Here is a 24,620-nt window from a genome sequence, read left to right on the forward strand (position 1 = left end):
TTGTCCTGTTGGAAGGTGAACCTTCGCACCAGTCTGAGGTCCTGAGTGCTCTGGAGCAGGTTTTCATCTAGGATCTTTCTGTACTTTGCTCCGTTCATCTTTGCCTCGATCCTGACTAGTCTCCCAGTCCCTGCTGCTGAAAAACATCCCCCCCAACATGATGCTGCCACCACCATGCTTCACCGTAGGGATGGTGCCAGGTTTCCTCCAGACGTGACGCTTGGCATTCAGGCCAAATTGTTCAATCTTGGTTTCATTAGAATCTTGTTTCTCATAGTCGGAGTGTCCTTTAGGTGCTTTTTGGCAAACTCCAAGCGGAATGTCATGTGCCTTTTACTGAGGAGAGGCTTCCATCTGGTCACTATACCATAAAGTGCTGCAAAGATGGTTGTCCTTCTTGAAGGTTCTCCCATCTCCACAGAAGAACTCTGGGGCTCTTTCAGAGTGACCATCAGGTTCTTGGTCACCTCCCTGACCAAGGCCCGTCTCCCCCAATTGCTCAGTTTGGCAGGGCGACCAGCTCTTGGAAGAGTCTCGGTGCTTCCAAACTTMTTCTATTTAAGAATGATGGAGGCCACGGTGTTCTTGGGAACCTTCAATGGTGCAGACATTTTGTGGTAATCTTCCTCAGATCTGTGCCACGACACAATCCTGTCTTGGAGCTCTATGGACAATTCCTTCGACCTCATGGCTTGGTTTTTGCTCTGACATGCACTGTCAACTATGGGACCTTATATAGACAGKTKTGTGCCTTTCCAAATCATGTCCAATCAAGTTGTAGAAACATCTCAAGGATGATCAATGGAAACAGGATGCACCGGAGCTCAATTTCGAGTCTCATAGCAAAGGGTCTGAATACTTATGTAAATAAGGTATCTTTTTTTTTTATATACATTTCTTGAAACCTGTTTTCACTATGTCATTATGGGGTATTGTGTGTAGATTGATGATGAAATGTATTTAATCCATTTTAGAATAAGCCTGTAATGTAGCAATGTGGAAAAAGTCAAGGGATCTGAATACTTTCTGAATGCACTGTATGCTTCCGTTTTTTGTCGCCAGACTGGTGTGCATGGCCAGAGAGCTCTATTTTTATGTAATCTGACCATAGCACAGCCTGGAGTTTGATAAACGGCAATGGCACTTGGATTAGAACAGGTTCTATGGTCAGATGACATAGAAATATACCTCTTTGTCTACGCACACCAGTGGTGGGTTTGGCATCAAAATGKAAGCATACCTGTATGCAGAAAAATAACTCATACCTACAGTAAAATATGGTGGTGGATCTTTGATGTTACGGYGATATTTTGCTTCCACTGGTCCTGGGATCCTTGTTAACGTCAACGGCATCATGAACTTTACCAAGTACCAGGACATTTTAGCCCAAAACCCGGTTGCCTCTGCCGGGAGGCTGACACTTGGCCACAAGTGGATTTTCCACCAAGACAATAACCCCAAGCACTAATCAAAATCCACAAAAATAAACATTTTGCAATGGCCATCTCAGTCTCCAGACATGAATCCCATTGAAAACCTGTGGTTAACAAGGATCTGGAAAGATTCAGTATGGAGGAATGGTCTAAGATCCCTCCCAACGTGTTCTCCAAGGGGAGGGTGCTAGAGGATTGAAAACAGGGTGCCAATAATTTTGACCCTTATCTTTTATTACTTTTTAAACAATCTATTTTCTGAGCAATTGTATTGGTATAAAATAATTTCCCCCCCCTTTTTTTGTGTGCGTACAATACAGCTCAGTATTTGTATTATTTATTTTTATAGTCTTTTTTGCTCAACTTTATCAAGGGTGCCAATAGTTATGGACTTGACTGTATTTGGCTCTGGCCAGGAAGTAAATAGCACAGAGAGTATTGATACCCAGGATAAAGCTCTGCTCTCCTCTGTGTGTCCAGGGGGGTACCTCCTGTACAGTGGGGGTAAAGACTAACATCCTAGCCTGGGTTCCTGTTCTCCGACCCCCAGACATGGAAGAAGGGCCAGCCGCCAAGAAAGTAGGAGGCTGAATAAGCAGGAACAATTGAAAAACGTTTGGGGGATGGCAGGTCCCTGTTCTCATTCTAAAATGCAATTGCATTAGCCAAGCTAATAGACAGCCATCTATTAGGGACTTATTCTTTGATTCCAGTCAACAATGTAGACCAACCAAGCCTTTGTGCACACAGGAATTAGATCATAGGGGTTGTGGCTTGTGCTGCACCTTACTCGGGTAACCAGGTGCATGCACACACACCAACACACAGGCAGTCACAGTCACGCTGCCTCACCTTGGCTACATTTCCCAGGTGCTGATAAAATTATGTCTGTAAGTATCTTAGGCCACCTCCCTATCCAGATTCACTGGTTTTTATATTTAGCTTTGGAAACTGAATAATATATGTATTTATCCAGGTGCATCAATTAAGAACTAATTATTATTTACAATGACTGCAATTGCTTGCACTTATGTAATGCTTTCCTGATTACCTAATCGCATTCACTCAAAACAACAAAAGAGCAAGGTATTTTTCTGTCCCAGGGTGGGAGCCAGGCTACGGTGTACCCTGCTTTTGAAGATGCATGGAGCCGTGATGAGGACTGATGCATAAACACACCTACCTGTACAATTGGCCCAGCCTCGTCCGGGTTTGGCTGGTGTAGGCCGTCATTATAAATAAGAATTTGTTCTTAACTTCCCTAGTTAAACAAAGGTAAAAAAAAAAATGTAATCTACATTAATGTGGATGATTACGGATAATCATGAATGAATAATGATGAAAAAGAAAGTTAGACACAAATATCATACCCGACAAGACATGCTTTTCCTCTCACCAATTACATTTATTTGGGGAATGACATTTATGCCTCAAACTTTCTTACTCATCATTATTCACGATTCATTCATGATTATCCGTAATCATCATTGTAGAAGTTTTCAGAAACATCATTGTAATCTTATAAAAGTTTCTCCAAAATCACACATTACATTATTTACCATTCATTTCTAAGAATGGCTAGGAATATGGGACCAAATACTAAACTTGACTAAATTTAATAGACTATAAAGGGAATTTGTCCAAATTCTTATGACACCGTCAAATGGGGGGACTAGATAGATAAAGTTCTTTAATTTCTAAATGGTATAACACATATGTAATAAAAATACCCTMAAATAAAAGGTGACATTTTGCACTGTCCCTTTATAGGAAACATTGGATAATATAACATGTATCTCAAATACTGGAATATAGAGCCAAATTAAACGTTTTAGCTTCAATGTCCAAATAAATATGTAGGGGAGTGTAGTTAAGAATATAATCATGGTGCTACTGAAAACTTCTCTAAAACTACAAATGCAGTTTAACACCTACTGTGGTGTTAGAGAATAAACCTTAACAGAATTTGAATGTCTGTTGTAATAACTGATTTATCGTTTTCATTTTTCATACAAAAATGGAAATGTATAGTGTTGGTGATTTGTGTGGTAATAAACAGACTTTTTTCCAACAGATATTATTGACAAATGTATTCCAGTAAGTTGTGACATAAGGAATGGATACATTATCCCTTTGAAATAAAGCACGTATAGATCTGTTGTTCTGAGGGAGCAAGGAGAAACACATTTTTCCTATTGGAGAGTCAACTGGATTAAGGGAGGGTAGGTCAAGAAGGTGAGGTCTGGTTACACCTCTAAACAACACGAGAGTCCCAGATGGAATAGCATCAAAGACTATGGCGAACTCTAGGTGTAACCGGGATATTGTAACTTGATAAAAATTCCTCATAATTGAGTAACAATCCTGAATTATAAAGCTGACTCACCAGCAGGATATTATTGTACCAGTTCTTAAAAAATAAAAGACTTGTTTCTATACAAAATATCCTTATTGTTCCAAATGTAATACCTATGCGGGGGAATTTAAAAAATATATATTAACGACCACGCTAAGAATAACGTTACTCTTCTATGAAAAGCAGATCATTTTGTAGGAATCTTATCAATGTCATAGTTACAAAGTAAAATAATTGAAGCCACCAAAATGGAAGAAGATATGAGGGATGAAATTCTAAATTGAAGTTGGATTCTTTAAGAAATGTTTAGCACAATTTATCTTAAAAGTATTATTCAAAGTTCATAACGACAGATTTCCTAATATTGCCAATCCGTTTCGACGGGTTTCTCGAAGAAAGCAAACGTCAGGCTCATTCTCCGCCCTCTTTCCGTATCAATGCACGGCAGTTACACAGTAGGGAGGGGACTATGGGACTCCTTGCAAATTGCTAGTTTGACACYCCATTCGTCAAACGCTCACAGCTGATCCACCGGCAAAGCACTGGAGGAGAAGTAACGTAGGACGGAGTAGTAGGATGCTCTCACTATATTGGAGGTTTGTGAATTAGGCTATGTTACGGCATTGATACACTGAATAATAACTTTACTTCAACAGTCTACTCTGTGAGGATGTCATATTACCGTATGTGATAGGCTAAACATCTTAATTGATAGTCACGTCACAGTTTGTCCGACATTTGAGGTTGAAGGGATTTTTAGTTTGAAGTCCGTGTTGTGGCATCCATTTTTGGGATGACTGTTATCCTGTGTTGCTGAACGATTCCTGTTTTAATCAGGTCTCGTGCCAGTCCTCTAGAGCTTGTCTTCGTGGGCCGGTGATGAGTCTTGACCGACGAGTTACTACCGGGATTACTATGACGGAATTCCTTTCTGTGAAGCCTAATTGCATAAAACATCTTAAGTATTCCTTTAAGGAATAACATCCTCATACCTAAGGGTGTTGCCTAGAGCCCCTCAAACATTTCCTTAGGTAAGGACATAATTGAAGAGTTTTACGGTAGTTTGAAGGCAGGTACGGCAGAAAGACTCAGGTTACCATGGAGACGACTTGAGTTACTTACTGAACGTCTTAAAACGAGATCGCAAAATAGAACTTCTGCGTTCAAGAAAGGAGAAACGAATTGATTCCGAAGATATTAAACCATTTATTTTTGTTCTCAACTTGTTTCTATTGCTTTCTAGCACGTCAAGTTAATTTAGAGTAGGTAGCTTTGTAGGTCTTGGATTGTGCCCCTTCCATTGTTTAACTGGTGTCTGTATTCCTTTTGAAACCAGGGCAGAGGAAAGCGACATTCATCTCCACAAATGCTGTTTACATTGATATCCGTACTGAATGATGCAGTTAAGGGAAATCACGGGCACCCTTAACTTGATCACTTAATTTAAGGGGGTAATTCGCCCTAAAATGTTTTGTGCAACTGATTTAAAGTGGGAAATACACTAAAGACGTTCTATGCTACTGGGCCTTATTGGAATACTTAAAAAAAAAATATATATTTTTATTTTACCGTTATTTTACCAGGTAAGTTGACTGAGAACACGTTCTCATTTGCAGCAACGACCTGGGGAATAGTTACAGGGGAGAGGAGGGGGATGAATGAGCCAATTGTAAACTGGGGATTATTAGGTGAYCGTGATGGTTGAGGGCCAGATTGGGAATTTAGCCAGGACACCGGGGTTAACACCCCTACTCTTACGATAAGTGCCATGGGATCTTTAATGACCTCAGAGAGTCAGGACACCCGTTTAACGTCCCATCCGAAAGACGGCACCCTACACAGAGCAGTGTCCCCAATCACTGCCCTGGGGCTTTGGGATCTTTGTTTAGACCAGAGGAAAGAGTGCCTCCTACTGGCCCTCCAACACCACTTCCAGCAGCACCTGGTCTCCCATCCAGGGACTGACCAGGACCAACCCTGCTAGCTTCAGAAGCAAGCCAGCAGTGGTATGCAGGGTGGTATGCTGCTGGCAAATGCATGCATTCTCACTTGAAGTAATCTCTGAATCCTTCAAGTCGCTATGCAATCTATACTTACAGATTAAATTCTTAAACCCTTACCCGTGTACCTATGGTTAGCCTCTTTTGTTGCGTGCCTTTATTTGTTTGCTGAAATGCATTAAAAAAACGTTAATCAAATACAACCACCGGACTGACTGTTTGCTTGTTGAGATTCAATTGCACATGTGCATTGAGCTGAGTTGCCATGTTATAGCAACAGCAATGAGGTAACAGTTGGTGGTTGTATTTAACATTTTATTAAACAGTATGGAATTTAGCAACCAAATCCAACAACAGAGGACAAACAAACACTGAGCACAAATATAAAGTTTTGTCCTATGTTCATTAGCTGAAATAAAAGATCCCAGAAATGTTCCAAGCTATTTCTCAAATTTGTGCACAAATTTAAGTCCCTGATAGTGAGCATTTCTCCTTTGCAAAAATAATCCATCCACCTGACTGGCGTGGCATATCAAGAAGCTGATTCAACAGCATGATCATTACACAGTTGCACCTTGTGCTGGGAACAAAAGGCCACTAAAATGTGCCGTTTTCTCACACATTGCCTGCAATTGGTGTGCTGACTGCAGGGATGTCCACCAGAGTTGTTACCAGAGAATGTAATGTTAATTTCTCTACCATAGCCGCCTCCAACATAATTTTAGAGAATTTGGTGTCCAACCAGCCGTAGACCACGTGTATGGTGTCATGTGGGCAAGTGGTTTTCTGACGTCAATGTTGTGAACCCATGGTGGCTGTGGGGTTATGGTATGGGCATGCATAAGCTACAGACAACAAACACAATTGCATTTTATCGATGGCAATTTGAATGCACAGAGTGACGTGACGAGATCCTGAAGCCCATTGTCGTGCTATTCATCCGCCGCCATCACCTCATGTTTCAGCATGATATTGCACGACCCCATGTCGCAAGGATCTGTACACAATTCCTGGAAGCTGAAAATGTCCCAGTTCTTCCATGGTCTGCATACTCACCAGACACCAGTCACCCATTGAGCGTGTTTGGGATGCTCTGGGTCGACGTGTATGACAGCGTGTTCCATTTCCCGCCAATATCCAGTAACTTTGCACAGCCATTGAAGAAGAGTGGGAGAACATTCCACAGGCCACAATCAACAGCTTAATCAACTCTATGCGAAGGAGATGTTGCAAATGAGGCAAATAGTGGTCACACCAGATACTGACTGGTCTCCTGGATTTCCCCTCATTGTCTATACGATTTAAAGATGTGGGTCAAAAAGAAAATGAAAGTATTATCAGAGTCTTTTGGGGGGCAAAGGACAGTCAACCGGTGTCCTAGCTAGCTAGCACACAATGTCCTTTGCTAACACCTGCCAAACATCTGCCCTCACTGTTGTTTACAGAACTGTGGGAAAGCAGTGCCCAGCAGGCGGGGGTTGAAGGAAACAGTTTACCGTGTTCTAGCTAGCTACCTATCCTGCCTGCTGTGTACTGACGCACACAATGTCTTTCGCTCCTGCCTGCCAAACACCTGCCATCGTTGACAGACCTGCAGGAAAGCAATGCCCAACAGATGGGGTAATTGTTACCCTTCTCAGCCCATCCAGCTATACACTCGTGTCCCCCGGAGTCCGGCTAGTACATAAAGCATCCTCCATTCAGGCTTCAAAGGTGTCGGGGTCCTCCTTAACTCGGTTTAATGACCCGCCTGCCTAAAATAACTGGGAAAATATGCATACTGTCATAATAAAACACCATTTTCCAGCACCATTTTCATGGGTAAAAAAGACTGCACTGAAAAGAGTGTGCAACATCTAGAAATAGTGGTGGAAAATTGTTTTATTAAGACGGTCTGCATATTTTCCCTGTCGAATCGAGTTAAGGAGGAAACTGACACCTTTGCAGCCTGAATTGAGGATTATTTATGTACAAGCAGGCTGCCAGGGGTACATGAGTGTTTAGCTGCCTGGGCACTTTAAAGTCAGATGCAGATGACAAATGATGTAAAAGGAATAATAGTGCCATCTGGTGGCCAGTTGGACTAGCTTCATCAGGGTCCCTTACAAAAAAAAGATTGCAGTTTTGAAACTGCAATAAAAGTGCAGTAACTGCAGTCGAATGTGTTATTTTGGAAGCGGTCATTGCAGAATAACTGCAGTTGAACTGAAAATTACTGCAGTAAAAAAAGCGTATTTTGGACACAGTATTTGCAGCATACTGCAGTTATACTGCACTCTGACTGCTCTAATCTTTTTTTGTAAGGGGTGGGAGCTGTCAGACAGGAAAGGTGTCAATTGCATGAACTGAAATGAACATGTGAAAGCTTGTGTGGGTGTCTGTGTCTAATAATGGTGTCACCATGTCAACCAAGGATTTGAATGACTCAGACATCCAGTGCTATCCCATTGTGTGGCACCACACCTTATCAGTCAAAGAGGAAACCTGCATGACCTGTAAAGTGTTGTGTAGATCCACATGGTAGTGCAGTTTGCCCAAGGAATCACCTACTATTTTATAATGTTGATCTTATGTTATGTTGATGCCATTAGTTTTTTGTGTGTTTTTTTTCTTCACCTTTTATTTAACCAGGTAGGCCAGTTGAGAACAAGTTCTCATTTACAACTGCGACCTGGCCAAGATAAAGCAAAGCAGTGCGACACAAATAAAAACACAATAGAAAAGTCTATATATATATATATATATATATATATATATATATATATATATATATATATATATACACACAGTGTGTGCAAATGGCGTAAGGAGGTAAGGCAATAAATAGGCCATAGTAGCGAAGTAATTACAATTTAGAAAATTAACACTGGAGTGATGGATGTGCAGATGATGTGCAAGTAGAAATATTGGTGTGCAAAAGAGCAAATAAAGTAAATAAAAACAATATGGGGATGAGGTAGGAAGTTGGATGGGCTATTTACAGATGGGCTGTGTACAGCTGCAGTGATCTGTAAGCTGCTCAGATAGCTGATGCTTAAAGTTAGCGAGGGAGATATAAGTCTCCAACCTCCGTGATTCTTGCAAGTCGTTCCAGTCATTGGCAGCAGGGAACTGGAAGGAAAGGSGGTCTTGGCTTTGGGGATGACCAGTGAGATATACCTGCTGGAGCGCATGCTACGGGTGGGTGTTGTTATGGTGACCAGTGAGCTGAGATAAGGCGGAGCTTTACCTAGCAAAGACTTAGATGACCTGGAGCCAGTGGGTCTGGCGACGAATATGTAGCGAGGGCCAGCTGACGAGAGCATACAGGTTGCAGTGGTGGGTGGTATATGGGGTTTTAGTGACAAAACGGATGGCAGAGTGTTGGAGGCTATTTTGTAAATGACATCGCCGAAGTCGAGGATCGGTAGGATAGTCAGTTTTACGAGGGTATGTTTGGTAGCGTGAGTGAAGGAGACTTTGTTGCTAAATAGGAAGCCGATTCTAGATTGAATTTTGGATTGGAGATGTTTAATATGAGTCTGGAAGGAGAGTTTACAGTCTAGCCAGACACCTAGGTATTTGTAGTTGTCCACATATTCTAAGTCAGAACCCTCCAGAGTAGTGATGCTAGTCGGGCAGGCGGGTGCGGGCAGCGATCGGTTGAAGAGCATGCATTTAGATTTACTAGCGTTTAAGAACAGTTGGAGGCCACTGAGTGTTGTATGGCATTGAAGCTCGTTTGCAGGTTTGTTAACACAGTGTCCAAAGAAGGGCCAGATGTATGCAGAATGGTGTCGTCTGCGTAGAGGTGGATCAAGGAATCACCTGCAGAAGAAGCAACATTGTTGATATATATACAGAGAAAAGAGTCGGCCCGAGAATTGAATCCCTGTGGTACCCCCATAGAGACTGCCAGAGGTCGGACAACAGGCCCTCCGATTTGACACTGAACTCTATCTGAGAAGTAGTTGGTGAACCAGGTGAGGCAGTCATTTGAGAAACCAAGGCTGTTGAGTCTGCCGATAAGAATGTGGTGATTGACAGAGTCTTGGCCAGGTCGATGAAGACGGCTGCACAGTACTGTCTTTTATCAATGGCGGTTATGATATCATTTAGTACCTTGAGCGTGGCTGAGGTGCACCAGTGACCAGCTCGGAAACTGGATTGCACAGCGGAGAAGGTACGGTGGGATTCGAAATGGCCAGTGRTCTGTTTGTTAACTTGGCTTTCGATGACTTTAGAAAGGCAGGGCAGGATGGATATAGGTCTGTAACAGTTTGGGTATAGAGTGTCACCCCCTTTGGAAGAGGGGGATGACCGCGGCAGCTTTCCAATCTTTAGGAATCTTGGACGATACGAAAGAGTTTGAACAGACTGGTAGTAGGGGTTGTAACAATGGCGGCTAATAATTTTGGAAAGAGAGGGTGCAGATTGTCTAGCCCAGCTGATTTGTACGGGTCCAGGTTTTGCAGCTCTATCAGAACATCTGCTATCTGGATTTGGGTGAAGGAGAAGCTAATGGTCACATTTGTGTGTTCTTCGTTCTGATTTATTTATTCAATTTGCCATAGTAACATTACTTGCCCTCGGCTCAACTCAAGTGATTTCAAGTCAAATTTTATAGGTCACATACACATGGTTAGCAGATGTTTTGCGAGTGTAGCGAAATGCTTGTGCAACGTCTAACAAGTGTTATTTAACAATTCCACAACAAATACCTAATACACACAAATCTAATTAAAGGGATGGAATAAGAATATATAAATATATGGATGAGCAATGACAGCAATGATAGGCTAAGATGCAATAGATAGAATACAGTATATACATATGAGATGAGTAATGCAAGGTATGTAAATATTATTAAAGTGCCTAGTGTTCCATGTATTAAAGTGGTCAATGATTTCATGTYTGTATGTAGGCAGCAGCCTCTCTGTGCTAGTGATGGCTGTTTAACAGTCTGATGGCCTTGAGATAGGAGCTGTTTTTCAGTCTCTCGGTCCCGGCGTTGACCTCTCCTTCTGGGTGGTAGCGGGGCAAACAGGCAGTGGGTCGGGTGGTTGTTGTCCTTGATTATGTTTTTGGCCTTCCTGTGACATCGGATGCTGTAGGCCCTGGAGGGCAGGTAGTTTGCCCCCGGTGATGCATTGTGCAGACCTCACCACCCTCTGGAGAGCCCTGCGGTTGCGGGCGGTGCAGTTGCCGTACCAGGCGGTGATACAGCTCGAGAGGATGCTCTCAATTGTGCATCTGTAAAAGTTTAATGGTTTTAGGTGACAAGCCAAATTTCTTCAGCCTCCTGAGGTTGAAGAGGTGCTGTTGTGCCTTCTTCACCATACTGTCTGTGTGGGTGGACCAATTCAGTTTGTCCTTGATGTGTACGCCGAGGAACTTTAATCTTTCCACCTTCTCCACTGCTGTCCCGTCGATGTGGATAGGGGGGTGCTCCCTCTGCTGTTTCCTGAAGTCCACGATCATCTCCTTTGTTGACGTTGAGTGAGAGGTTATTTTCCTGACACCACACTCCGAGAGCCCTCACCTCCCTGTAGGCTGTCTCGTCGTTGTTGGTAATCAAGCCTACTACTGTTGTCGTCTGCAAACTTGATGATTGAGTTGGAGGTGTGCATGGCCACGCAGTCATGGGTGAACAGGGAGTACAGGAGGGGGCTGAGCACACACCCTTGTGGCGCCCCAGTTCAGCGACGTGGTGATGTTGTTTCCTACCTTCACCACCTGGGGTTGGCCCGTCAGGAAGTCCAGCACTCAATTGCACAGGGCGGGGTTGAGACCCAGGGCCTCAAGCTTAATGATGAGCTTGGATGGTTCTATGGTGTTGAATGCTGAGCTATAGTATGCTGAGCTATGAACAGCATTTTTACATAGGTATTCCTCTTGTCCAGATGGGATAGGGCAGTGTGATGGCGATTGCATCGTCTGTGGACCTATTGGGGCGGTAAGCAAATTGAAGTGTGTTTATGGTGACCGGTAAGGTAGAGGTGATATGATCCTTGACTAGTCTCTCAAAGCACTTCATAATGACAGAAGTGAGTGCTATGGGGCGATAGACATTTAGATCAGTTACCTTTGCATTCTTGGGTACAGGAACAATGGTGGCTTTAATGGATGTAAGTTTTATACAGGGAAACCCGGTGCTTGAACATGTACAGCCAGTTCAGGGCATATCCTGTAGGCTTACTTGTACTCGTATCTAAATTATATAGGTAAATCTAGTGTCAGAGTCGGTACAGCCACCTGGTTTCTTCACGCATGGCGCTGACAGAAACAAACATCTCTCTGTTAAGAAGAAGGGCGGGGTTGTATGCCTTTATGATTAATGAGTCGTGGTGTGATCATAACAACATACAGGAACTCAAGTCCTTTTGTTCACCTGACTTAGAATTCCTTACAATCAAATGCTGACTGCATTATCTACCAAGAGAATTCTCTGCGTTTATAATCACAGTCGTGTACCTGTCTCTTATACACATCTAGATGTGTATAAGAGACAGCAAACATCTCTCTGTTAAGAAGAAGGGCGGGGTTGTATGCCTTTATGATTAATGAGTCGTGGTGTGATCATAACAACATACAGGAACTCAAGTCCTTTTGTTCACCTGACTTAGAATTCCTTACAATCAAATGCTGATCGTATTACTTTCCAAGAGAATTCTCGTCAGTTATCGTCACAGCTGTGTACATTCCCCCTCAAGCAGACACCAAGATGGCCCTCAAGGAACTTCATTGGACTCTATGTAAACTGGAAACCACATATCCCGAGGCTGCATTTATTGTAGCTGGGGATTTTAACAAGGCTAATCTGAAAACAAGGCTCCCTAAATTTTATCAGCATATCGAATGCGCGACCCAGGCTGGGAAAATTCTGGATCATTGTTACTCTAACTTCTGCGACGCATACAAAGCCATCCCCCGCCCTCCTTTCTGCAAATCTGACCATGACTCCATTTTGTTTGCTCCCAGCCTATATACAGAAACTAAACAGGAAACACCTGTGCTCAGGCCTGTTCAACGCTGGTCCGACCAATCTGATTCCACGCTTCAAGATTGCTTCGATCACGTGGACTGGGATATGTTCTGGATAGCGTCGAACAACAACATTGATGTATACGCTGATTCGGTGAGCGAGTTTATTGGCAAGTGCATCAGTGATTATTAAAACCTTCCCCAACCAGAAACCGTGGATTGATGGCAGCATTCATGCAAAACTGAAAGCGCGAACCACTGCTTTTAATCAGGGCAAGGCGACCGGAAACATGACCGACTACAAACAGTGTAGCTATTCCCTCAAGGCAATCAAACAAGCTAAGCATCAGTATAGAGACAAAGTAGAGTTGTAATTCAACGGCTCAGACACGAGAGGAATGTGGCAGAGTCTACAGTCAATCACGGAATACAAAAAGAAAACCAGCCCCGTCGCGGACCCCGATCTTGCTCCCAGACAAACTAAACAACTTCTTCGCTCGCTTTGAGGACAATACAGTGCCACCAACACGGCCCGCTACCAAAACCTGCGAACTCTCCTTCACCGCAGCCAACGTAAGTAAAACATTTAAACGTGTTAACCCTCGCAAGGCTGCCGGCCCAGACGGCATCCCTAGCCGCGTCCTCAGAGCATGCGCAGACCAGCTGGCTGGTGTGTTTACGGACATATTCAATCAATCCCTATCCCAGTCTGCTGTTCCCACATGCTTCAAGAGGGCCACCATTGTTCCTGTTCCCAAGAAAGCTAAGGTAACTGAGCTAAACGACTATCGCCCCGTAGCACTCACTTCCGTCATCATGAAGTGCTTTGAGAGACTAGTCAAGGATCATATCACCTCCACCCTACCTGACACCCTAGACCCACTCCAATTTGCTTACCGCCCCAATAAGTCCACAGACGACGCAATCACACTGCACACTGCCCTAACCCATCTGGACAAGAGGATTACCTATGTAAGAATGCTGTTCATCGACTACAGCTCAGCATTTAACACCATAGTACCCTCCAAACTCGTCATTAAGATCAAGACCTTGGGTCTCGACCCCGCCCTGTGCAACTGGGTCCTGTACTTTCTGACGGGCCGCCCCCAGGTAGTGAGGGTAGGAAACAACATCTCCACCCCGCTGATCCTCAACACTGGGGCGCCACAAGGGTGCGTTCTCAGCCCTCTCCTGTACTCCCTGTTCACCCATGACTGCGTGGCCATGCCCGCCTCCAACTCAATCATCAAGTTTGCAGACGACACTAGAGTGGTAGGCTTGATTACCAACAACGACGAGATGGCCTACAGGGAGGAGGTGAGCGCTTTCGGAGAGTGGTGTCAGGAAAACAACCTCACACTCAATGTCAACAAAACAAAGGAGATGATCGTGGACTTCAGGAAACAGCAGAGGGAGCACCCCCCTATCCACATTGACGGGACAGTAGTGGAGAAGGTGGAACATTTTAAGTTCCTCGGCGTACACATCACGGACAAACTGAAATGGTCCACCCACACAGACAGCGTGGTGAAGAAGGCGCAACAGCGCCTCTTCAACCTCAGGAGGCTGAAGAAATTTGGCTTGTCACCAAAAACCCTCAAACTTTTACAGATGCACAATCGAGAGCATCCTGTCGGGCTGTATCACCGCCTGGTACGGCAACTGCTCCGCCCACAACCGCAAGGATCTCCAGAGGGTAGTGAGGTCTGCACAATGCATCACCAGGGGCAAACTACCTGCCCTCCAAGACACCTACACCACCCAATGTCACAGGAAGGCCAAAAGATCATCAAGGACAACAACCACCCGAGCCACTGCCTGTTCACACCACTATCATCCAGAAGGCGAGGTCAGTACAGGTGCATCAAAGCCGGGACCGAGAGACTGAAAAACAGCTTCCATCTCAAGGCCATCAGCCTGTTAAACAGCCATCACTAACAGTGAGTGGCTGCTGCCAACATACTGACTCATTTCTAGCCACTTTAATAATAAAAAAWTKGATTTTTATAAATGTATCACTAGTCAATTTAAACAATGCCACTTTATATAATGTTTACATACCCTACATTACTCATCTCATATGTATATACTGTACTCTGTACCATCTACTGCATCTTGCCTATGCCGTTCGGCCATCGCTCATCCATATATTTATATGTACATATGTACTTATTMATTCCTTTACACTTCGGTGTGTATAAGGTAGTTGTTGTGAAATTGTTAGATTACTTGTTAAATATTACTGCATGGTCGGAACTAGAACACAAGCATTTCGCTACACTCGCATTAACATCTGCTAACCATGTGTATGGGACCAATAAAATTTGATTTGATTTAGGCAAACTATCAGAATTTTAGCTACCAGGAAATGGCAGAGCGATATCTGTATAATGCACCTTTTTAAAGCTTATCTTATCTTGGAAGTTTCACACGGCAGGCTTTGCCAGATAACACTGTGTATCCCGTAGTCTGGAATGTTCTACACGGTCTGTTCTGTTGGATTTTGTAGACTGCGGGTTTGAGTTGGAGAAGTCTCTTCTCAACTACACGCAGCGCACAATACCTGTTTGTATTTTGGAATACTTTTAAGTAAAGTACTTCCAAAGGACTGAATTTATAGTTTCAGGTATGTAGGATGATCTTGCATTGTGTGGATCTTTAGAATCGGTAGGTTTCTTGGTGTCTCCAGTGATGGGAAAGAGACTAAGGGTTGAGCTCGTCTTCCTCCCCCCACCCTTCTAGGAATGTAAAGTGACTGCTTCACATGGCTCTAAATGTTGTCTTGTTTTACTAGTACTTAGGCCTACATCATGTTAGGCTGAATCTTAACGAGCATTGTGTCTCATGGGTTAAATAAAAGGACCCCCTCCGTGCTTATAATATATTGCATGACGGCTTAGCTATCCGCTGGTTTAGTTTGCAGTAGACTGTTTGAAAGGAAGTCTGACATGGACATGGTGTACATGTCAGTCAGCAATCCACTTGTGTTGAGTATTGTCCTAATTTTTCTAGAATGTAGCTTTGTTATCTGGCTTGGCATTCTGTGTCTTCAGGTTGTACTTTTATTGAATAGAGAGATGTCAGGATAGTAACCCTAGCCTCATGTAGCTGTTCTCTGTGAATGCCATTTATCCTTAGCTCCCTCCCTGTTAATGGGTATCATTGGTTGACCGATCCAGTCTTGCTCCTTAATCTGTCTGTGTGGATCCTAATCTTTCCCTCCCGCCTAGCAACAGGCATGTCGGCTTGGGAACGGTAGACTGATATTTAGAATGCAGGTCATCTTGAATGGGAAGACGTTGAGTAGGACTACATGGGCTATTAGTTGTATAACAGAATTATTATAATATTGTCTTCATTATAATGACTGTCCCTGTGTGCACGTGTGCCACACACTCCAGTGAATGAGTGCTTTGCTGTTCCCTGCATGCTGACTGTCTGTATTTCCAAATGGCACCCTATTCACTATTTAGTGCACCAGAGCCCTATGGGTGAGGAAGCCTGACTGATGGCCATTGTGCTGTCAACACTCCATCCCTTGTCTTCCAATGAGATACTGACCAAGAGGAGAGAGAGAGAGAGATGCTGATTGGACTCATTTCACTTTAACAATACAGCCTTTCATTCAGGGCTGGTATATTGTATATGACCCATYCACTTTGGTCACAGAGTATTTGAATATGGTACATGCCTATTTATTAGAGGGAAATGGGGTGATCTAGGACTAGATCATGTAAATGTTATGACCAAGAGAGTAAGATTGAAATTTAAGGGATGTTATTTCATGTGGATCATCCCGTCCATGAAAACTACTGTAGGACTGCCTGAACGTATACATCTGATCTCTGGGTTAGTGCTATACGGAATTCTTGGTACATCCCTACCCATAACCCTGACCTAACCCGAACTCTTTGACATTTCAATTGGGTGACATCATAGTTGGCAGTCCCAAGGATCCCGGATAGCAAGAACCACTGTCTTACCTCTGTCACAGCACTAATCTTTAACCTCTGACCTGTGTGTTTCCTCCTCCAGGACGGCTACAGGAGCTCAGAGAGACATGGAGTTCAGGGATCTAACGGCCAGGGCCGGACTCTGGTATGAAAACTTCATGAAGAATGCAGGTGAGGATCCATCACTAACTGCTGTCCAGCGATGCATAGATTTTTAGTTTTGTTATTTAAAAGGTAAATGTTCAATTCCAGTGGAAGCCAAAGGATAACGCATAAAAGCATTATGCAACATTCTCTTCTATTGTGTTACTTGGTGGAAACGGACAGATATAGACTCTTCATCTAGCCATGTTGGTCTTTTGGGGTTGATGAAATGGTGCTGATAATTACAAGCCATGGGGATCGATTCTAAATCTACCCTCTTAAATTTGTTCATATTGGTGTATCTCAGTTGAATGGTTGGCTAGATAGCATGATGTATTGAGTTATGTTGAATCACACTCAACCCTTCTCTGCTTTCCAGACCCCAGGACAGAAGACTGGTTTCTCATGTCGTCGCCGCTCCCCCAAACCATAATAATCGTGGCGTACATCTACTTTGTCACCCGGCTGGGGCCCAGACTCATGGAGAACCGCAAGGCCTTCCACCTCAAAGAAATTCTAATTTTCTACAACTTCAGCGTGGTCGCCTTGTCCCTCTACATGTGCTATGAGGTGGGTCTCTTTCTCAATGGACTTCTGACAGGCTCTAGTGTTTGTTACTGCCTCGTCAAGCAATACGATCTTGTTTAGCAAAAAACTCAACCAATCGTGGTTTCCAATTTGTGAAACTTTACACTACATTCTTTCGTTTCAATGTGGAGACGGTGCATTTCAGTTGGCGTCTAGTCTTTGTTTAAAGGAGAGCAAGCGCAACAACAACTGTGTTGTGATTAGGAGTATGTTGATTTGAATGAATTGTCTCTTACTGTAGTATGTGATGTCGGGCTGGGGGACGGGCTACACGTTCCACTGCGACCTAGTGGACTACTCGGACTCGCCGCAGGCATTGAGGGTAAGAGCTGTAGAATGTGACGCAACCTGCTACAGTACAGGAAGAGATCTCCAAACTACTAGTACGGGTAGTTCCTTTGTCTCTATTAACACCCATTCACCTGTGGATTCCTCCACTGACTCTAGAATGCTAACAAACTTTTGGAACAAAGAATCATTGAGCGCAGGCCATTCCATAGCCGTGACTCACACCACGTTTTCTGTGTTGCATAATGTCATTAGTCGTGTGGTCGTGAGGCCTGTTAGGTAACCACCATTTTGAATTTGATGGTCTTGCTTATCTGTAAGAAAATTAATGATTCCTGTCTTGCTACAAATAACCTCGCTCTCCTCCTTTTAGATGGCTGGGACGTGTTGGCTCTACTACTTCTCAAAGTTCATAGAGATGTTGGACACAGTAAGCTGATTCTCTTTAGTACAGCTTTCTGACTGTCTGTGTTTCGCTTGTTCAGTTGTCCGTTTTCTTCTTTGTCTTGTTCTGTTAAAGGCCCAATGCAGCTGTTTTTATATCAATATGAAATCATCTCTGGGTAACAATCGAGTACCTTACTGTACTTGAAGCAGGAAGCACCAGTGACTAGATCAGTACAAAAGTGGTCAGATGAAGCATATGCTAAGCTACAGGACTGTTTTGCTAGCACAGACTGGAATATGTTCCGGGATTCCTCCGGTGCCATTGAGGAGTACACCACATCAGTCATTGGCTTCATCAATAAGTGCATCGATGACGTTGTCCCAACAGTGACCGTATGTACATACCCCAACCAGAAGCCATGTATTACAGGCAACACCCACACTGAGCTAAAGGCTAGAGCTGCTGCTTTCAAGGAGCGGTACTCTAACCCAGAAGCTTATAAGAAATCCCGCTATGCCCTCTGACTTACCATCAAACAGGCAAAGCGTCAATACAGGACTAAGATCGAATTGTACTAGACCGGCTTTGACGCTCGTCGGATGTGGCAGGGCTTGCAAGCCATTACAGACTACAAAGGGAAGCACAGCCGAGAGCTACCCAGTGACACGAGCCTACCAGACGAGCTGAACTACTTAAATGCTCGCTTCGAGGCAAATAACACTGAAACATGCATGAGAGCACCAGCTGTTCTGGACGACAGTGTGATCACGCTGTCCGCAGCCGATGTAAGACCTTTWAAACAGGTCAACATTCACAAGGCCGCAGGGCCAGACAGATTACCAGGATGTGTGCTGCGAGCATGCGCTGACCAACTGGCAAGTGTCTTCACTGACATTTTCAACCTCTCCCTGTCCGAGTCTGTAATACCAACATGTTTTAAGCAGACCACCATAGTCCCTGTGCCCAAGAACATTAAGATAACCTGCCTAAATGACTACCGACCCGTAGCACTCACATCTGTAGCCATGAAGTGCTTTGAAAGGCTGGTCATGGCTCACATTAACACCATTATCCCAGAAACCCTAGACCCACTCCAATTTGCATACTGCCCCAACAGATCCACAGATAATGCAATCTCTATTGCACTCCACATTGCCCTTTCCACCTGGACGAAAGGAACACTTATGTAAGAATGCCATTCATTGACTACAGCTCAGCGTTCAACACCATAGTGCCCTCAAAGCTCATCAATAAGCTAAGGACCCTGGGACTAAACACCCCCCTCTGCAACTGGACTTCCTCACAGGCCGCCCCCAGGTGCTAAGGGTAGGTAGCAAMACATCCGCCACGCTGATCCTCAACACTGGGGCCCCTCAGGGGTGTGTGCTCAGTCTCTGTTCACTCATGACTGCACGGCCAGGCATGACTCCAAAACCATCATTAAGTTTGCCGAAGACACAACAGTGGTAGGTCTGATCACAGACATTGACGAGACAGCCTATAGGAAGGAGGTTAGAGACCTGGCYGTGTGGTGCCAGGACAACAACCTCTCCCTCAACGTGATCAAGACAAAGGAGATGATTGTGGACTACAGGAAAAAGAGGACCCAGCACTCCCCCATTATCATCGACGGGGCTGCAGTGGAGCAGGTTGAGAGCTTCAAGTTCTCTGCTGTCCACATCACCAACAAACTAACATGGTCCAAGCACACCAAGACAGTAGTTAAGAGGGCACGACAAAGCCTATTCCCCCTCAGGAGACTGAAGAGATTTGGCATGGTCCTCAGATCCTCAAAAGCTTCTACAGCTGTGTAACAGTATAACTTTAGTCCGTCCCCTCGCCCCGGGCGCGAAYCAGGGACCGTCTGCACACATCAACAACAGTCACCCACGAAGCATCGTTACCCATCGCTCCACAAAATTCACCGATTKAAACACTATTAGCGCGCACCACCGCTAACTAGCTAGCCATTTCACATCGGTTACAGCTGCACCATCGAGAGCATCCTGACTGGTTGCATCACTGCCTGGTATGGCAACTGCTCGGCCTCTGACCGCAAGGCACTACAGAGGGTAGTGCKGACAGCCCAGTACATCACTGGGGCCAACCTTCCTGCCATCCAGGACCTCTATACCAGGAGGTGTCAGAGGAAGGCCCTAAAAATGGTCAAGGACTCCAGCCACCCAAGTCATAGACTGTTCTCTCTGCTACCGCACGGMAAGTGTTACCAGAGCGCCAAGTCTAGGTCCAAGAGGCTTCTTAACAGCTTCTACATCTAATCAAATAGCTACCCAGACTATTTGCATTGTCCACCCCACTATCCCTCTTTTACACCGCTGCTATTCTCTGTTGTTATCATCTATGCATAGTCACTATAATAACTCTACAAGTTATATATTATCTCAACTAACCGGTGTCCCCGCACATTGACTCTGTACCGGTACCCCCCTGTATATAGTCTCGTTGTTGTTATTTTACTGCTGCTCTTAATTACTTTTTACTTTTATTTCTTATTCTTATCCTTATCTTTATCCTTATCCAACAACTGCATTGTTGGTTAAGGGCTCATAAGTAAGCATTTCACTGTTAGGTCTACACCTGTTGTATTCGGCGCATGTGACTAATACAATTTGATTTGATTTGTAATAGATTTCCATTCATTTGAGCAAAAATAGCTTTTTAGCGAAATTACTTCTCAAGCGATAATTTTACTAGGACTGTCTGTAAGTGGTCTGAGTGGGGAGAGAGAAACTGAAAAATAGCTGTTATTGGCAAAGCGGTTTGGAACACTCCTTATTGGTTTATTCACCAATTTACTGCATGGTGATGTCACCATGGAAAGCAGACACTCCCACCTGTTCAAACATGCTGATTTTAGAAGGTCCTGTGTAGATTGTATTTTCAACCAGCAACTTTTTAGGAAATTACACTGATCACATTTTTTCACACTTTTACAGTGTTAGTTTCATCAGCTGTTGTACAATATGATATAAACCACAGGGGGAAAAMATGAATTTTGACTGCACTGGGCCTTTAAGTTAAATGGCTGAATTCTCCCTTCTTTTAGATCTTCTTTGTTCTGAGGAAGAAGAACAGTCAAATTACGTTCCTCCATGTCTATCATCACTCTATCATGCCCTTTACCTGGTGGTTTGGRGTCCGGTTCGCTCCAGGTACAGTATACAAGTGCTTGAATTGGTACAGTGACTGTATTAGCACATTGGTGTCATAACTCCTAATGGGTTATACCAGCAGATTAGTGATGGTCTCTACCAGGAAAATGTCAGTATTCAGCATGTTGACTTCCTTAGTAGCTGTTGTCAAATTGGAACACAGAAACATGGCCACTTAGGGATAGCATTGCCGTATAGCAGGTATTCCCAAACTGGGGTACGCGCAATGCCGTCGGGGGTACGCCAAATATAAATGTGATTCACATTAAAAAAAGTTTTTTTTTYTTTTTTCAAACAGTTAATTTATATTTTCCAACGGGGCTATACATTTGGGTGAGTTTTCTTCTCACCCGAGTGGCCTCGTTTCACTGCCCMAWWWWWWWTTAAACCATCTAGTGTTCAGCGAAATAACAACACAATGTCAAATACAGGTAGCCTAGTCAAATAATTAACATCCAATCACATTAACCGTTACTCTCTCGCGGGAATTCCACTAACGGTCCATATGTGGCCGAACGTAGCTGCTGCTCATGTTGGTATCTACTGATGACGCAAAAACCATGACAGGGAGACAGTGGAGTGGTAACGCGTGTGCAAGCAGTTGCTCCCGACGCCACTTGGGTACACTGCAGCATCCACCGAGAGGCTGTTACTGCCAAGGGAATACCTGACAGCTTGAAATACTATTTTGGACACTACAGTGAAAATGGTTAACTTTGTTAAAGCAAGGCCCCTGAACTCTTGTGTATTTTCTGCACTATGCAATGATATGGGCTGCGACCATGTAACGCTTTTATAACATACAGAAGTACGCTGGTTATCAAGGGGGAAAGTATTGACACGTTTTTTTGAATTGAGAGACGAGCTTAAAGTTTTCTTTACTGACCATAATTTTCACTTGTCTGACCGCTTGCATGATGACAAGTTTCTCACACGACTGGCCTATCTGGGTGATGTTTTTTCTCGCCTGAATGATCTGAATCTAGGATTACAGGGACTCTACGCAACTATATTCAATGTGCTGGACAAAATTGAGGCTATGATTAAGGAGCTCTTCTCTTCTCTGTCTGCATTAACAAGGACAACACACAGGTCTTTCCATCATTGTATTATTTTTTGTGTGCAAATGAACTCAAGCTTACAGACAATGTCAAATGTGATATAGCGAAGGACCTGAGTGAGAAGGGTGCGCAATTACAAAGGTACTTTCCCGAAATGGATGACACAAACAACTGTGTTCGTTATCCCTTTCATGTCCTGCCTCCAGTCCACTTATCGATTTCTGAACAAGAGAGCCTCATCGAAATTGCAACAAGTGGTTCTATGAAAATTGAATTTAATCAGAAGCCACAGCCAGATTTCTGCATTGCCAAATGGTATTCTGCCTTGGAAAATCGCGCTGTTAAGACACTGATGCCCTTTGCAGCCACGTACCTATGTGAGAGTGGATTCTCGGCCCTCACTAGCATGAAAACTAAATACTGGCACAGACTGTGTGGAAAATTATTTAAGACAGACTCTCTCAAATACAACCCAACATTGCAGAGTTATGTGCATCCTTTCAAGCACACCCTTCTCATTAACCTGTGGTGAGTTATTCACAATTTTCGATGAACAAATAAGGTTTTATATGTAAAATGGTTAAATAAAGAGCAAAATTATTGATTTATTATTTGCGCCCTGGTCCTATAAGAGATCTTTGTCACCTCCCACGAGCCGGGTTGTGACAAACTCATTCTTATGTTTAATAAATGTATTGTGTGTGTGTGTGTGTGGCAGGCTTACATTGATGGCAAAAAAACATTTGAGAGTGCGCTGACCCTGGTGCTAGAGGGGGTACGCAGCTGGAGGTTGAATGTTTTGAAGGGGTACGGGACTGAAAAGTTTGGGAACCACTGCCCTATAGAACAAAAGAAATCCTAACTGCTAATTGCTCATCTCGTCCTCTAGGTGGCCAGGGGACATTCCATGCCCTGTTGAACTGTGTGGTCCATGTCATCATGTACACCTACTACGGCCTGTCTGCCCTGGGCCCCGCCTACCAGAAGTACCTCTGGTGGAAGAAGTACCTCACCACTATTCAGCTGGTACGTACTGCACTGCACTAGACTAGTGTGGGAGTTGAACTTGAATTTGAATCAGAAGTCATACGTTTTTTATGAGCAAGGATAGGATTGTTAAAAACAAGTCATATTTGACCRTCCTCTGTCTGTCCTCAGATCCAGTTTGTGATCGTGACCACCCACATCTGGCAGTACTTCTTCATGAAGGACTGTCCCTACCAGTTCCCCATCTTCATCTACATCATTGGCCTCTATGGCCTGGTCTTCCTCCTCCTCTTCCTCAACTTCTGGTACCACGCCTACACCAAGGGGAAGAGGCTTCCCAAGGTACTTCAGGCCAAAACCTGGGCCCACCCCTACAACAAAACCAACGGTGAAATAACCAACGGGAATGGTTTCTACTGTGACAAGGATAAGTGACAGGAGGTCAATCAATCAGGCTCAGGATCAAGGGTCGATCTCATTTGAATATGAGCCTATTCATGAACTGAAATTAGACATGGAATTTAGAATTTAGAGTACTGGGGTGTATTCACTAGGAACCAAACGGATAGGTACCTACCTGAATTTGTCTAATAGAAACTGTCTTTTTCCATTTGGCGTAAACGGTTTCCATTGCAACATTTTTTGGACTAATGATTACATCCCAGGTTAGGTATGCAGGAGTTTTGTTTTCCAATATAAAAGTCAGTGCACTATTGAACTCAAAGAGAATTGACCCCTCACCTCTGGACCTTCTGATATATTCTTTTCTCTCTGCTACAGCAATCTCTCAGAGTTATGACCCAAAGCTTTACTGGACTTTTTGTATTAGATATTTTCCAACTTTTATACCTGTGCTTTTCTTTCCTGTTCAGGGTGAAAGCACAAGTTGAGTGTTTTTTATTTTTATAAACAGATTGTTGATGTTAGACGTGTGTTAGGTTAGCCGATGTTGGGGCAGTTCAGTAACTTTGTCCCACCAGCCCAAATGAACTCTGCCGTTTTAGAGTTGGTGCTGAACCTCTCTAGCTTTTGCTGTAGAATTCAGCTTTATAATGTGACCTTGCTTTCAGCTGGTTTCTATATTTCAATACCTGTACTTTTTTATAATTTTAATACATTGTCTGTGCATTTAATTGTAAACATTTTATATATTCTGCTACTGAAAGTCTAGCAGGATTTTGTGTGTCTGATTGTGAGCCATCTTCCATAGTTGAGGCCTGATGTATTTCCTGGGTCTGGTCACATGGCTGGGAAAAACTCTGGTCCCTACCCATAGTATACCTGTA

At 43.8% G+C, this 24,620-nt stretch overlaps 1 protein-coding gene across 1 annotated transcript; it reads left to right on the top strand.

Moving 5' to 3' along the window:
• The first annotated feature begins 4,180 nt into the window (after window positions 1–4,180).
• Window positions 4,181–24,235, top strand: LOC111974972 (very long chain fatty acid elongase 7-like). Its single transcript, XM_024003088.3, has 8 exons — window positions 4,181–4,385; window positions 16,788–16,876; window positions 17,229–17,419; window positions 17,679–17,759; window positions 18,099–18,155; window positions 21,181–21,286; window positions 23,237–23,373; window positions 23,506–24,235. The coding sequence occupies exons 1-8, from the start codon at window positions 4,366–4,368 to the stop codon at window positions 23,767–23,769; spliced, it is 945 nt and encodes a 314-aa protein (XP_023858856.1). The 5' UTR covers window positions 4,181–4,365; the 3' UTR covers window positions 23,770–24,235.
• The last annotated feature ends 385 nt before the right edge of the window (window positions 24,236–24,620 follow it).

The sequence above is a fragment of the Salvelinus sp. IW2-2015 genome, linkage group LG15 (genome assembly GCF_002910315.2).
Source record: "Salvelinus sp. IW2-2015 linkage group LG15, ASM291031v2, whole genome shotgun sequence".
In the NCBI taxonomy this organism is placed as follows: domain Eukaryota; kingdom Metazoa; phylum Chordata; class Actinopteri; order Salmoniformes; family Salmonidae; genus Salvelinus; species Salvelinus sp. IW2-2015.